This window comes from Gymnodraco acuticeps, unplaced genomic scaffold (assembly GCF_902827175.1).
Source record: "Gymnodraco acuticeps unplaced genomic scaffold, fGymAcu1.1, whole genome shotgun sequence".
Taxonomy (NCBI): domain Eukaryota; kingdom Metazoa; phylum Chordata; class Actinopteri; order Perciformes; family Bathydraconidae; genus Gymnodraco; species Gymnodraco acuticeps.
In genome coordinates, this window is record NW_022990003.1 from 140,015 (window position 1) to 155,000 (window position 14,986).

At 40.9% G+C, this 14,986-nt stretch overlaps 1 protein-coding gene across 1 annotated transcript in view; it reads left to right on the top strand.

The window, feature by feature from the left end:
* The first annotated feature begins 460 nt into the window (after nucleotides 1-460).
* The window catches only part of slc6a16a (solute carrier family 6 member 16a), a 14,924-nt gene continuing 398 nt past the window's right edge, over nucleotides 461-14,986 (top strand). The window contains exons 1-12 of the mRNA XM_034212998.1: nucleotides 461-873; nucleotides 5,746-5,971; nucleotides 6,539-6,696; nucleotides 8,891-9,017; nucleotides 9,104-9,279; nucleotides 9,840-9,950; nucleotides 10,614-10,855; nucleotides 11,455-11,626; nucleotides 12,957-13,158; nucleotides 13,431-13,590; nucleotides 13,694-13,856; nucleotides 14,518-14,986. The exon at nucleotides 14,518-14,986 is cut by the window's right edge and continues 398 nt beyond it. Of these exons, the coding sequence (XP_034068889.1) occupies nucleotides 871-873; nucleotides 5,746-5,971; nucleotides 6,539-6,696; nucleotides 8,891-9,017; nucleotides 9,104-9,279; nucleotides 9,840-9,950; nucleotides 10,614-10,855; nucleotides 11,455-11,626; nucleotides 12,957-13,158; nucleotides 13,431-13,590; nucleotides 13,694-13,856; nucleotides 14,518-14,865 (2,088 nt within the window). The 5' untranslated portion in view covers nucleotides 461-870 and the 3' untranslated portion in view covers nucleotides 14,866-14,986. The remainder of the gene's footprint in view (nucleotides 874-5,745; nucleotides 5,972-6,538; nucleotides 6,697-8,890; nucleotides 9,018-9,103; nucleotides 9,280-9,839; nucleotides 9,951-10,613; nucleotides 10,856-11,454; nucleotides 11,627-12,956; nucleotides 13,159-13,430; nucleotides 13,591-13,693; nucleotides 13,857-14,517) is intronic.

The following is a 14,986-nucleotide window of genomic DNA, read 5'->3' on the forward strand; positions in this document are numbered from 1 at the left end:
TATGCTAGTCAGTGTCTAATAAATTAGCACAGTTGTGCTTTTCTTAGCCAGTATAATTGTATGTAGTACAACTTTAGACTAGTCCTTCTGTTTTGAGGATTACTCTGTTTTTGACATGAATGAGTTCAATGAGTAGGAGATGATGACTGAGAATGAAAGAGCATCTATATGACTTCACTGCATTTGTTGGGTTACTTCACAAATAAGACATTTACATTAAAAAATATAATTAGGTTATTTAAAAATATAAATAACCATCACCATCAACTACGTATTGAGTTCCTCCTATTTTGACACAACATTGCTTATAATCTGATTCGTTATTTTGGACAGTGGAATTTAATTGTGCGTTTATTATGGGCCACCCCAATTTACCGTCAGCGCATGTAGATACCCTAATTGCACGAATACACGCGCAATTATAATCGGAGGCTTTTTAAATGTCCTATGAAAATGAAGTATACAGCAGTACAGTGACTTTGTCCACTTTGTCAGGGCACCCATCTTTCTTCAGAGGTGTTCTTTCTTAAACCCACAGGCTACACCAACAGCATTCTCTCGCTTAGTTACAGACCTCGTTGAAGGGCAGCTCGCCCCCCCCCACACCTCCCATTGGCTCCATTTGCACAGACTTCTCCTGCATGTCTTCTCGGGACTGGCGACGACAGAATGTGTTCCAGTTCACAGAAACGTGGCCGCAAGTTTTCAAATCGTCCTCGAGGCGGTCCTCCCCACAGCACATTATATATTTTTGCTGCAAACCCAAACAGAGGAAGAGTTTTAAAAGTAGCCTTGTGAGAGAAAGAGCCGAGCAGAAACGCAGACAGGATTCCTGGAAACTTTATTCCAGTCTTGGAGCGGGCTGTCAGCATGGTATGTCCACAACACATCGAAGTTCTGATTTAACACGTTGATAACTTTATGAGCTCCAATCATGTTTAATATCCATCTTATTATTTATTTTACTTGACGCTCTTTTTTTTCTTGTTGAACATGTTGCACGTTTTCTGTATGATTTTCCGTTACTTGACTCTTCGTCCGTGACTTAACCAGTCATGAATATAGGCTTAAAGCTACGTTTTGCCTCACTTTGGATAATCTCTGTCATGCAGCTGATTTTCCGTGCATTTGTTTACAGGAATACACAGGCTGCATAGCCACAGATATGTTTTTAAACCCACGACAGCTTTTACTGTGTACAAGAAAGCTAATGTAGTGTGCATTTAAATGTATTGTATGACTTTTTTTGTAGGTTTATGATGATTTTACCATAAGTTTAGTCGCATCATCAAGTGACTGTAGCACTGACAACACTCCTACACGTTGTTCTAATGCAGATGTGAACACCTTTAAAGTGAAGCTGAAAGGAAGCACTAACCTTTTAATCATCTACCAAATATATGTGAATGACTTCCATCATGCATTGTTGTTGCAAATGTATGATGATACATAGCCTATTATTGTATGTATAGGTTTTTCCCCATTATATCCTGGAGGCAATCATTTTTACTGAAGAGGGGGGAGTTGATTGACAGCTGTTGTGTGTGTGTGTGTGTGTGTGTGTGTGTGTGTGTGTGTGTGGTGTGTGTGTGTGTGTGTGTGTGTGTGTGTGTGTGTGTGTGTGTGTGTGTGTGTGTGTGGTGTGTGTGTGTGTGTGTGTGTGTGTGTGTGTGTGTGGTGTGTGTGTGTGTGTGTGTGTGTGTGTGTGGGTGTGTGTGTGGTGTGTGTGTGTGTGTGTGTGTGTGTGTGTGTGTGGTGTGTGGTGTGTGTGTGTGTGTGTGTGTGTGTGTGTGTGTGTGTGTGTGTGTGTGTGTGTGTGTGTGTGTGCTCTCACTTTTAGATAAATAAATGTCACAGTTGATAATATACTGTAGCTTTTTTAAATGGCATTTAAATTGTTATTCTGCCTCTTTAAATCCTTGGTATGTTATCCACATGACCATTATCCTTGTAATGTGTGGTTGCTCATGTGTTGACACACAGCCAACATAAGCACTGCAATAGATCTCATTTAAGTTAGTGACAAGTTACCTGATGGCCCGAGTGGGATGGTTTAATTTAGTAGTGTGCCTGTTGCCAGTCAGTCATGTTGTGTGAATACAAAAATGACATTGAGACTCACATATGACAGCAAGTTATAAAGTGTGACCGCTAGGGCGATCTGGTGACTTTGAGAGTTGTTGGCTTTACTCTTAAGCCTTACTAGGTCCTGAGCTGGCAGATTGCCAAAAAGAGATATTTAAAAAAGAAAAAACTTCACTTGCTCCTTTTCAAACATGACGTCCACATGTCAAATTGCAGGAATGAAAAGGCCTTTATTCTGGCTGTTTGTAGAGGGCTGGTGTGTGTGCTAACTGAAACACACTTGAACTGTTTAAAGCATTGATCCTCATAATGTGCAGACAAATAAAACACAATGTTTCACAAATTCTCATACTGAACATGTGTGACGAAAACTTCGCTCCACTATCCTCTTTTTCTGGATTGTATAGACTCTAAATGTTCAGTCATATGTATCTTTTTCTACCATTTAGTCATGTATACATTGTGAGACTGTGAGCAGAGGTGTTTCTAATGAACTCTGTGGTCATGTTTGAGGTTTAGCTGTGTTAAAAAAACTGCATTGCATTGTATTAGTCCTCTACATGTGGATATTTTTGGAAAATCGCAGACAATTTCTTAAATGGTTTCAGTTTGCTAAATATTAAAAAAACAAAGGTGTTTTTAGAGATTAGCTATGCGGGCCTTCACACTGTTCACTGGGGACAGACAGTGTGGTTGCCTTTTCTCCAACTGTACCCAGAGATAGACCTTAGCTGACGTGTGTGTGTGTGTGTGTGTGTGTGTGTGTGTGTGTGTGTGTGTGTGTGTGTGTGTGTGTGTGTGTGTGTGTGTGTGTGTGTGTGTGTGTGTAATAATAATAATAATCCTTATATTTATTATAGCGCTTTATCAATGACTCTCAAAGCGCTTTACAAATACACATACAGATCATACATGTAATGGTCATCCACTGTGGACAATACCCACAGGAGCAAATTCGGGTGAAGTGTCTTGCCCAAGGACACAACGGCCTGACGCAGTGGGGCGGGAGCGGGTTTCGAACTGGAGTTCCCCAACGCCCCCTTGATCTGATGATCAAACGCACAGACCACTGCGCCAACCGTGTGTGTGTGTGTGTGTGTGTGTGTGTGTGTGTGTGTGTGTGTGTGTGTGTGTGTGTGTGTGTGTGTGTGTGTGTGTGTGTGTGTGTGTGTGTGTGTGTGTGTGTGTGTGTGTTGTGTGTGTGTGTGTGTGTGTGTGTGTGTTGTGTGTGTGTGTGTGTGTGTGTGTGTGTGTGTGTGTGTGTGTGTGTGTGTGTGTGTGTGTGTGTGTGTGTGTGTGTGTGTGTGTGTGTGTGTGTGTGAGACTAGATAATAATTTATGGTTAACCAAGAATAGAGAAAAGAAAGAAGCATGCAGCATTTTTCCACATTTCCACCACACAAAAATTATAGTAAGTCTTTATCGATTTAAAAAAAGGTGGCATAAACAGGAGATTTCAATGTCTCTATTTAAAATAATTTTAAATTGGTCTAACAAATGACAATGCGATCTGATACAGGGTTTCTGTGTAGTTATGGAGCTTGAGGAGAATATGAGGCACACTTCAATAAAACTAATTACCTTTATCTGCATTTATGCAAAAATGTATGCAATGATTACTTTGGTGATAAGTCTGTTTTGGAGTGCATGTTGTTTTTCTTTGAAAGGAATGATCTAAACCACCAAGGTTACTCACACTCCTGATAGCCCGACTTTATCATTTCACAACATGGTTGTACTGATTTAGATTCAGGTAACCTTTTTCAATCACTACTCAAGGTTAACTAAATCCAGAGTTAACTAGCAATTGTTTTCATTTATGAATAGTTTAGTAAACAAAGTCTGTAAATATGAAAGAAAGACATCTTCAAAAAGACTTGTTTTATCTGATTTACTGTCTATAACCAAGGGAAGTAAGAGCCAAAAAATAACACAAAATATGTTTTCTACCAGTAGGGATTCATAAATCAGAGCAATGACAAGGGACGTGAAACTGGATACAAATTTGATTTATGCCAGCTTTTGCCAGACAACCACAACGCTGTCCCATGTGCTAAGGGCATACACCGCAGTAAATTAAACGGACCATAACCATGGCTCCATTGAACAAAACTACAACAAAAGCCTGCTTTGGTTTTTTATAAATGGGTCCTTAAATTGTATCTTAGCCTTGTCACCAACTATGTCAACCACATGCGCCTCAGCACCACCCACAGTGTGAACCAATGTAAACCCAACACCTCCCATTGGAGTACCCCACCCACTTGAACTAAAACGACAGACTATCTCTCCGTCAGACAGGGATCTGCATGGCGGCTGCTGTTCTTCCCCTCCTCTCTATTTGTGTTTGTTGGCATATTTTGGTCACACTCCCACACTCTCGCTCTATGAATGTGTTTACATATATAAATGTATCTCTATATATGTCTGAAATCACCTCACGTGTCTCACCATGAGTTCTGACCTGCCACATACTGTTCTGGGTCAAACCCTCCTGTAATTTTCCATTCTCACCATCTGCTAGGTCATGCTCTAAAGCCAGTTTGGCAAACCTCAAGTCGTTTTGAATGTTGTCCCGTCATTGGAGCTGAATGAGTTAGTGAGAGTGGGTACTTAAGGTGCAGTCAGGAAACCACCTGTTATTTTGCACTGAGCAGAGGTTTACAAAGTGGGAGGCAGGACTCTCCAGGAGGGCTTTAACCCATTTTAGTGGAGGCTTCGTGAATGGAACTGAAGAGATATTACGCAATGTAAAGACACTTAAAGGTGGGGAAGGTAATTTTGAATAAACCAGCTCGAGTGCGCTAGAATTTGAAAATACACAGCCGGAAAAAATCTACCACTTCCTTACAGAGCCCCTCCTCCAACACACACGAACGTGCACATGACCAAACGAGATAAGTTTGTGCACAGATGGAAGGCTGACAGGCAGGTAGGCCATCCAGTTACTTTAGCCGGGCCGGCTAAAATGATTGGTCGTGCTTTTTACAGTGCTACGGCTTCCACAGATGACATTTTTTTATGGATTTTTTGTCAAAGCACTTCAGATATTCATTGCTATCGGATGTTAAGAGCATTCCATGGAATATAACAAAAAGTGTATCTCGTGCCGGTTTCTCAAACGTACCTACCCCACCTTTAATGGCTATCGCAAATAAATGGCGGCCATCATTATTATTAAAAACATAGCCTAGTAGGAGGTATTGTTTTAATGAAAGTGCTAAGGTAAATGACTTTAAACTAAACTAATTTATTTCCTCAGACTTCCTTTTTTTTCTCCACATGGAGCATATCCGTTTTGTTTATTTATGTCTTACACATGTGTCTTCACATTACAGGTCATAGGTGGAAACCACACATGAGTTCTTGTTCCCTCGCCAAACTCTCAATGGTCTTTAATCAATCCCCCCAACACTGTATATCTTAAGTTGTATTATAGACTGCTGTGGTCCCAGTGTTGCAATGCAGAACTTAGATTCTTACTTTATAATATTTTTTGGGTTCAATATTTTTCAATGGTTATGTGAATAATGTTTAAAAAAATGATGTTTTCCAATCTAAACATTAGTCAAAATAATCACAAAATGTTCGTTTTTTTCTAAATTGTGCAGCCTTTATTATCACAGTTGATCATTCTTCTTCTTCTTTGTTTCTCTCAAGACGGAGAAGCCTCCTCTGGACAGCCTGGAGGACCGAGCCTGGCTGGGCGAGGGTCAGTCTGAGACTCAGCTCACAGCTGTGCCCGGTCTGGACGGAGCAGAGACGAGCAACGCAGACCGGCCAGCGTGGGACTCCAAGGTCCAGTATGTGTTGGCCCAGGTGGGGTTCAGCGTGGGCCTCGGGAATGTGTGGAGGTTCCCCTACCTTTGCCACCAAAATGGCGGAGGTGAGTGTCTTTAAAGGGGCCTTTTATGCTTGTCGGGATTTTCCCTTTCCTGTAGCGTGTTATATCTTTTTTTGTGCATGTAAATGTCTGCAAAGGCTAAAATGACAAAGTGTTCTCTTCCACACACTCCTTTGTTTACTTCAGTAACATAATGATATCATTTTGTAACACTTGTGCTTCTATTATCTAGTGCTCCAACACATTGTACATGATTGGCTAAGATTTCTAAGATGTTGACCAATGACAACAGAGCCGGCCAGCTAACAAATCAGTAGTATGAGTATCGAAAGTATGAGAAAAATAAAGAAATGCTTGGACATTAAAGCATGTAAACATGTCACAGTAGAGGCAAAAATACAAATATGAACCTGGAGATTATTATAATAGGGCCCCTTTAAAAAAGAGCGTACTTTCCAACTCTTTGTTTTTCCTCATGACCGTAGCTCTCCAGAACCAGTAGCCGAGACTTATTTTAAATGAGCATTTTGTTTCAATAAAAATACATAATAAGGAAAGAGTATTAAGGAATATGCCTTCATCCTTTTAACATCTTCCTTTTCGTTCCAGGGGCCTTCATGCTGCTGTATGTTTTTCTTTTACTGATTGTGGGAGTTCCACTCTTTTTTATGGAGTTGGCAGCCGGCCAAAGCATTCGCCAGGGCAGCATCGGCGTTTGGAAGCACATCTCCCCAAAGCTGGCGGGGATCGGTTACTCCAGCTGCATAGTGAGGGTTTACGTTTTTTTTGTAAAGTTATTTTTTCTTCAGACTTTAAAGGTGGGGTAGGTAAGTTTCAGAAACCGGCTCGAGATACACTTTTTGTTATATTCCATGGAATGCTCTTAACATCCCGATAGCAATGAATATCTTAAGTGCTTTGACAAAAAATCCATAAAAAAAATTCATCTGTGGAAGCCGTAATACTGTAAAAAGTACAACCAATCGATTGGATTGCCGCCCTGTCTGTCAGCCTTCCATCTCGTGCACGCACAAATGTATCTCGTGCCCTCATTGGGCGTGCATTGCAGCAGTACTTCAATGACTCGCCAGCAACAGGCGGCCACTTTCACCAGTCTGCTGACGTCATCTGCGCGTCTGTGTGTGTTGGAGGAGGTGCTCTGTAAGGAAGTCTGAAGGAAGGGGCGGATTCTTTTCGGCTGTGTACTTTCAAATTTTAATAATTAATAATTCCTTACATTTATTATAGCGCTTTTTCAATTACTCAAAGCGCTTTACATATACACACATTACACATATATAATACATGCAATGGTCAGATACTGTGGACAATACCCACAGGAGCAAGTTCAGGTGAAGTGTCTTGCCCAAGGACACACCGGCTTTACAGACGCAGCAGCGGCGGGTTTCACCCCTTGATCTGATGATCATTGCACAGCGCACTGCGCCACACCGTCCATCTTCACGCCTCGAGGTCATCGAGGCGCTTTTACAAGTACACATTGGTATTATACATGTACTGTGGACAATACCCACAGGAGCAAATCCGGGTGAAGTGTCTTGCCCAAGGACACAACGGCCTGACGCAGTGGCGGCAGGAGCGGGTTTCGAACTGGAGTTCCCCAGCACTCCCCCTTGATCTGATGATCGGATGCACAGACCACTGCGCCACCCGTCCCAAATTTTAGTGCACTCGAGCCGGTTTCTGAAATATACCTACCCCACCTTTAAGATCATACTGTTCATGTATGGAAAATAGGTTATACTTTAGATTTTGTATTGGCAGGGATTAGTAAAATCCGGGGAAGCAATCAAATCAATGCTCTATCCCTCGTGTTGTAATGTATGTATGTTTACACACTAAAAACTGCTCATACTGTAGCTCACAGTGTGTCGGCCAGGCTGCAGTGTCATAAGCATAAATGTCTTCCTTCAGGCATTGAAAAGCCATAACATGTACTACCTCATTTATCAACCATATGTAAACAACGTTTTTTTTTTCTAGCCACACTGTATTTATGCTAAAGAAAGGGCACTGAAGGATATCCTGCCATGTTGTAATGTGAGATGTATTTGCGTAACAGTCTCTATAGACAAGCCCGGCAAGAGTGGGCAAAACTTTCTGTGCAAACACAGCACACAGACGTTCACTTGTAGGACTAGACGCCCATTCTTACTCAATAATTTTCAAAAAAACCACCTGATTGCTCTGTTAAGCTAATAGTCACAATTCATTACAGCTATGTATTGGGGAATAATTTGCCCTGCATGTCCTCCTTCACCCTATGACACAGCTGACCAACCTTGAGCAGCCGTTATCTCCCATAAGGAGGGGCTGCCCTAACATATTGTTGATGTTGCCAGTTTGTGACCGGGGAACTCTCTGTCAGAGATAGTTATTGTTGCTGGACACCTGGAACACATCCTTCTCGGGTGTAGGTAACCCCGAGCCATAAGCGACAACAACTGTGATTCAGTGTCCTCAGCTGTTTAGTCTATCTATTGAAGAATCTTGATTATTACATTACATTGCATTTAGCTGACGCTTTTATCCAAAGCGACTTACAATAAGTGCGTTCGACCACTACTATTACAATCTGAACTAGTTAGAACCTCGAGCTACAAGAGGGTTCTTGAGGATTGATTGTGGCATCTCAACCGTGTGGTCAGAGCGTGGCCCGTGACATGTCTTTTCTCCGACCGAAGCTCCAAATAAACCGTCAGTGTTTGCCATCAAAGCTCCAGCTCTCCTCGTGTCTCTCTGAGTCTTGACTCCAATTGCTTCAGAAGTTTCCCCCGCACTGGGCATTAAGAATACAACTATAAACATGATCATTATAACTTTTGGGATGCAAATGCCTGAAATTAGAAAAAATTGATCATGGGTAATTTGAGATGTTCTATTTCTGACTATCTTACTATGTCAATATTGATAATTCACAGTCCCTTTCTTCTCTTCTAGGTCTGTTTTTACGTGGCTCTATACTACAATGTTATCATTGCGTGGAGCCTTTTCTACCTGGGTAATTCTTTTCAGTATCCTCTGCCCTGGGAGCATTGTCCAATCGATGTATCTACCAATGCAACAGGTACTGACAGAACTGAGAAGTGCATTGATTCACTGGCTGTAGATGCCAGTCCAATGTCTATAATGTTGTCTTTCCTAAATCAACAGTGAAAGAATGTGCCAGTTCTTCACCAACTTCATATTTCTGGTTTCGCAAAGCACTTGACATCACAAACTGCATTGATGAATCTGGAGAGTTTAACCCCATCATGACAGGCTGTTTGTTTGCCGCTTGGGCAATCGTGTCCCTGGCTATGATCAAGGGCATCAAGTCTTCTGCAAAGGTACATTTACCTCTTTTGTTTTTTTTTCCCCGAGTGAAAAGGATCCCTAGATCACGAACCAATACGCAAATGTATGTATGGAATTTTATGAGCTTTGTGTCATTGTTGACTAATTAGGTTTTTGGCTGAGAGTTTTATGAGTAGATCCATTACACTGTCATGTGTCCGGTAAATATAAACAACAGCCAACAGACTGTTAACTTAACAAAGACTGGAAAAACAAAGCACATCACCCTGTAAAAACATTTATATTATCAATTGTATGCATTGGTGTTAATGTTATTTACAAGATAGGGTTTTGGTTACTTTGTCAGCTTGATAACTGCTGATGTGTTTCCTTCCAGAAAGAGCCAGGTTAGCTGTTTCCAGTCTCTATGCTAAGCTATGCTAACTCTCAGTTCATTACATTACATGAGGCAGACAGACATGAGAATGTTATTAATCTTTGCATCCAACTCTTCAGCAAAAATCGAAAAAGGCTTATTTCCCTGAAATTCAAAATATTCCTTTAAAAGTTTCCAACACAGAAATCATCTCCTATTTATTTTCCCAAATCTTAGGTGATGTACTTTTCCTCAGTTTTTCCCTATGTGGTGCTTTTTATTTTCCTCATCAGAGGATTGATGTTGGACGGTGCGATGGATGGAATCGCCTACATGTTTTATCCTAAAGTAAGCGCACATTTCATCTTGACTTTAATCATATTCATGTCTTGATTTAGATTTGTATCCAATGAATGCTAAATGAAAAATTGTTGAAAATATAGCTGGATGTTTTCACATTTTCTACCATTTCACAATTATTAAGACTTAAAGGTCAGCTATTATGCAAAATCCACTTTGTCATGTCTTTTCTACATCAACATGTGTCCCCTCTGTGGAAAGAGATTCTGAAAGTTTCACGAAAAAAGATTCGCTCACTTTTTGTCCTGATCCATTTATATAAAAACCTGTCTGAAAATGAGCTCATCAGATTTTGGCCACTTTATGATGTCATAACGATTTTGTGATAGTGTAACCATTAGCCAATCACCAACCAAGGTAACCCCCCCCCTTATCACCTGAATCTCCTCCTAGAGCACCAATTGTGTTCTTTTTAACCAAATATCTCTCAGAGGGGCGTGGGGAGGGGCTCCTTATTTTCATCTAAAGTAACAGACACAGAATCAGCACTTTTGAAACAGAGGGGATTATGGGATGCTACAATTATCTGTTTGGTATTTTGAGCCAAACACTTCAGAGACATGTTTTGTACATAACTGAGACCTATATATTGATGAAAAACAGTATAATAAGGGACCTTTTAATGAGATTTTGTTTCCTTGTTTTTTTCAGCTAGAGCTCTGGGGGAGTGTGCAGGTGTGGCGCCAGGCTGCTACTCAAGTGTTTTTTGCTCTCGGACTTGGCTATGGCTCAGTGATCGCTTATTCCTCCTACAACCCAGTGAACAACAACTGCCACAGGGACGCCCTCATGGTCTCGGGCATCAACTTCATGACGTCTGTGCTGGCCTCGCTCGTGGTTTTCGTCATTCTGGGTTTCCGTGCCAAGAACATTGCAATGCGCTGCGTGGCTGAGTACGTATGTGTGTGTGCATGAATATTGATGTCCCTTACACTTTATTTATAATGCTGTTAAAAGCACTACTCCTACAGTATATAAGTCCCAAAGTTTGTGTTATTGCAACATTATAAAAAAAAGAAGAGTACTCTCAACACCATACCATGTAATTAGGTTATTAGCTTGGTTTTTGCCTAAAACTTGCTAATTTTGCTTTTCTTGTGTGAATAACTAGGCAGCTGAAAAGTATTGAGGGCAAATATGTTCATGCCTTGACTATAAAGATGAAATACAACAATATGAGATATTTCATTTGATGTGATTTGATAAGATTAGATATATTTTATTGATCTCAAATTGGGAAATAGTTTTGTCAAAGCAGGATGTTAAGAACGCATTTCACATGAGATCAAATATATATACAGTAGTAGTTATATATCTATAGAGAATCTAAGGATACATTTATTTATACTGTTGGTAACCGGACCCAAGGGTGCACAATAATGCAGTAATCACTGATTGTAATCATAATGAACCAATATTTGAGTGAATGAATTCTCGAAGCAAATATTGCCTGTAAAATGTTTAATCTTTTTTTTCTTCTAACTACTTCTAGAAATCTTGGTCTCCTGAGCCACATGGGGTCTAACCAGCATTTTGATCCTTGGATCAACGCAACTGACCCGAGCTCTGTGTCTCTAGAGGAATACAGAGACTGGTTCAGTCACCACAGCTCCACGCTGGGTCCTAACATCACCGACTGCAGCCTGGAAGAGGAGATGAACAAGGTATCATTTACATTTAATCTGAATTAGTTTTTGATTTAATATTGGGGTTGTAAAGAGATACAATGAGAGTCAGAAAACAAACGAATCAAAGCATAAACTTAAAACAGTTAGCATGGACAACAAGAATAACAGGTTGGTGTCCAGCACTAAGATACAGGGTTAACCTGATTGTGGTTAATTGTTAAAAGCAAGACTTTCGAAAAGCTGTTTTACCCATCAAGTATCATGAACACTTTGGAGGCCACAACATTTCCAAGAACCAAAAAAATTGAATAAAATAGATTTGGCTACTTTTTGAGTTGCAGGACACAGGCTTGCTTAAAAAAACACCAGGGTGGTATACTACGAAGCAAGATTTTCGCTTAGCCGGCTAACTTCAGGGAAAACTCGGGGTTTCCAGTCCTACGAAGCTGGTTCTCTTTTTAGTAGGCTAGATCTCCATGGTAACTTATGCTGGTAACCAGGGGGGTATACTACAGGAAAGACGGCCAGCAAAAATCACAGACTGTATGAACGTGAACATTAATAGAATATCACCTCCCATCTTCAGAGCAATCTGACTATTATAACATTAGCGTTAAGAAAGCTTACTTAAATATCTGCCACCACATAAGTAACCGGATCAGAGTAACATTAAGTAGGCTACAGTCCGCGGCATATCACATCATAATGTCATGTCCATGTTTGTGATTGGTCGAATGCTCCAAATACCACCCCTTTCACGTGAACGCGCACCTAACTAGATAGGACATGGCTGGCTTGAGCGATCCACTTGATAACCCGCGTCGTAGGACCGTTGAGCGAGAACGCGTATGTTTTGGATTAGGCCAACCGGCTAACTCAAACATATCCAGGTTAGGTTGAACCAGCTTCGTAGTACAGGCCTCAGGTATTCAAACATAGGTGGATATCTCAATAACAACAGTAAGAAGTTGTGGTGCTGAGAACCCCTGAGGAACCGGTGAGGTAATATCCAGCAGGCAATAGTAAGAAAACACGGGACAGACCATGTAGTAGGTCTAAATGAGAGATGAAAGCAAGCTGTGATAGAGGAGTGGAAGGAGGAACTAAAATAACAGAGGCAGGGTCACTACAAGTCATGTTATCTAATATCTTTTATTTTACTACAAAACATTACTCCACTCCCTACTGCGGGGACTACAGCATGGCTTCTTGTATAGTGCTATCAGATTATAACTATAAATAGGGGTCCAAAAACTGACTTTTAAGAATGTTGTTTTCTCCTTGCCACTTAATATTTATTTGCAATCTTCAGTCAATGTTTACAAAATCCTTATTCCCTCTCTGTTTTCCCTTTTGTATGATGCAGGGTATTGAAGGGACAGGCCTGGCATTCATAGCGTTCACTGAGGTGATGGCCCTTTTCCCTGCCAGCCCCTTCTGGTCCACACTGTTTTTCCTAATGCTGCTCAACCTGGGCCTCAGCACCATGTTTGGGACCATGCAGGGAATCCTCACACCTCTCATGGACAATTTTAGCCTCTTGGGCCGCCACAGAACCATCCTCACTGGTAACAGGAGGCTCAATGTTATAGGCATTTTGTTTTAAAGCAACTCAAGTCCAGGAATTTGTGGCTAAAATGAAGATCTCTACAGTTAAATGTGAAAATTCTCTCTTAAGCGGGACATTTTGATGTCTGTATGTGTAGTGCTGTCAGTGTTTTCTTACTTTTTCTTGATCTATTGCCTTCTAAAGATTACAAATATTGTCTGTTTGCAACACAATTATTAATCAGATAGCTGCTATTGTCCAACACTGTCTGCCATCTTCTTTTTGTTTCAGTTTCCAGCTGTGCTCTGGGTTTTGTAATCGGACTGTTGTTCACTCAGCGCTCAGGCAACTATTTTGTGACGATGTTTGACGACTACTCTGCAACTTTACCGTTAGTCATTGTAGTAATATTTGAAACCATTGCTGTGTCGTGGGTTTATGGAACAGATCGGTAAGGAACCAATACGTCTGACACTTTTAAATTACTTGCCTCCTGTTTTTTTAAATGTTTTTTTAATTCTTACATCTCATGTAAATATTTTCCATGATTTCAGCTTCCTGGATGACATTGAAGTCATGCTCAAGTGGCGCCCTCCGGTGGTGTACAAATATCTTTGGAAATATGTTTGTTTGATCGCGATGGTTGGTCTTCTGGCTGCTAGTTTTATGCGCATGGTTTTCAAAAGGCCCACATACACCGCCTGGAATCAAGCCACGGTAAGATACTTCACTTCTTTCTCTTCTACATAGAATATTTTTTATCTATAGCCTCTAATATTACTCACTATATAAACTTCTCTCTATATGTGTTCCCCCAACTGCACTCAATACCTTCAATAAAAACTCAAAACATTTTTTTTATTTTGTATGGGAGACACTACAAGTCAGTAGGGTAAAAACATTGAACTTATACATATCCCCTTGTTGAGTAAATTACATATGATCTTAGTGAGTATCTGCTAATTTGCATTCATTTCCACAACAGAAATCTATATTTCTCTATAGATAAAGCCAGGATCAAAATCCAAGAAAATACTTTCAACAGCCAAAAACTAAAAAATGTTTTGCCATGCTTTTACTTTTTACTTTTTTAATGTTATTTAAATTGGGTTATGGCTGATATATGAAAAACCTTCAAATAGGAATACAAATGGAAAAGTTGTTAACGATGTGGATAGGTTCCCTACCTACTAGGGTTGAAAAATAAATAAATAGTAGGCATCACCATTAAACTTTCCCAGTTAAATTGCTGAGAGGTATTTAATAACTTAACTTTGCAATGTATTCAGGGTCACTATCAAAGTATTGAGTAGTTTTTGAAGCATTGTGCATCCCATATTATCTCTCTATGACATGCCCTCTCTCTCCCCCTCTCCAGAGCTCTGAGATGACCCTCGAGTACCCGGGTTGGGCTCTCGGTATGATCGTCATGCTGATAGCCCTTGCCAGCTTGCCGGTACCGATTGGCTACATCCATTCCATGTGGAAAAACCGCACGGCCCATAACCCTCTCTCTGAGGAGGGGGGCGGCCAGGCGATGCACCGTGAGTTGTACACCAAGTGCAGCTCCACCGATCAGCTGGAGTCCCTCAACAGAGACCCTTCTGAGGAAGACGAGGCTCCTCCCAGGACCGCCTTCCTGCCCCTGGGCAGCGAACACTACCGGCTCCTGGAGCAGGAGGAGGAAGAGGAGGAAGATGAAGAAGAACAAGACACAGTGGTGTGAGCAGAGCACGACTGTGGACGAGGATATGTTGCTCGTGTGTGTACAAGAGCCAGCAAAGTGTAGGCAGCGTAGTCCTAAACAGATTTATTTATCATCTGAAGAAGAGTTGTTGCACCCCATT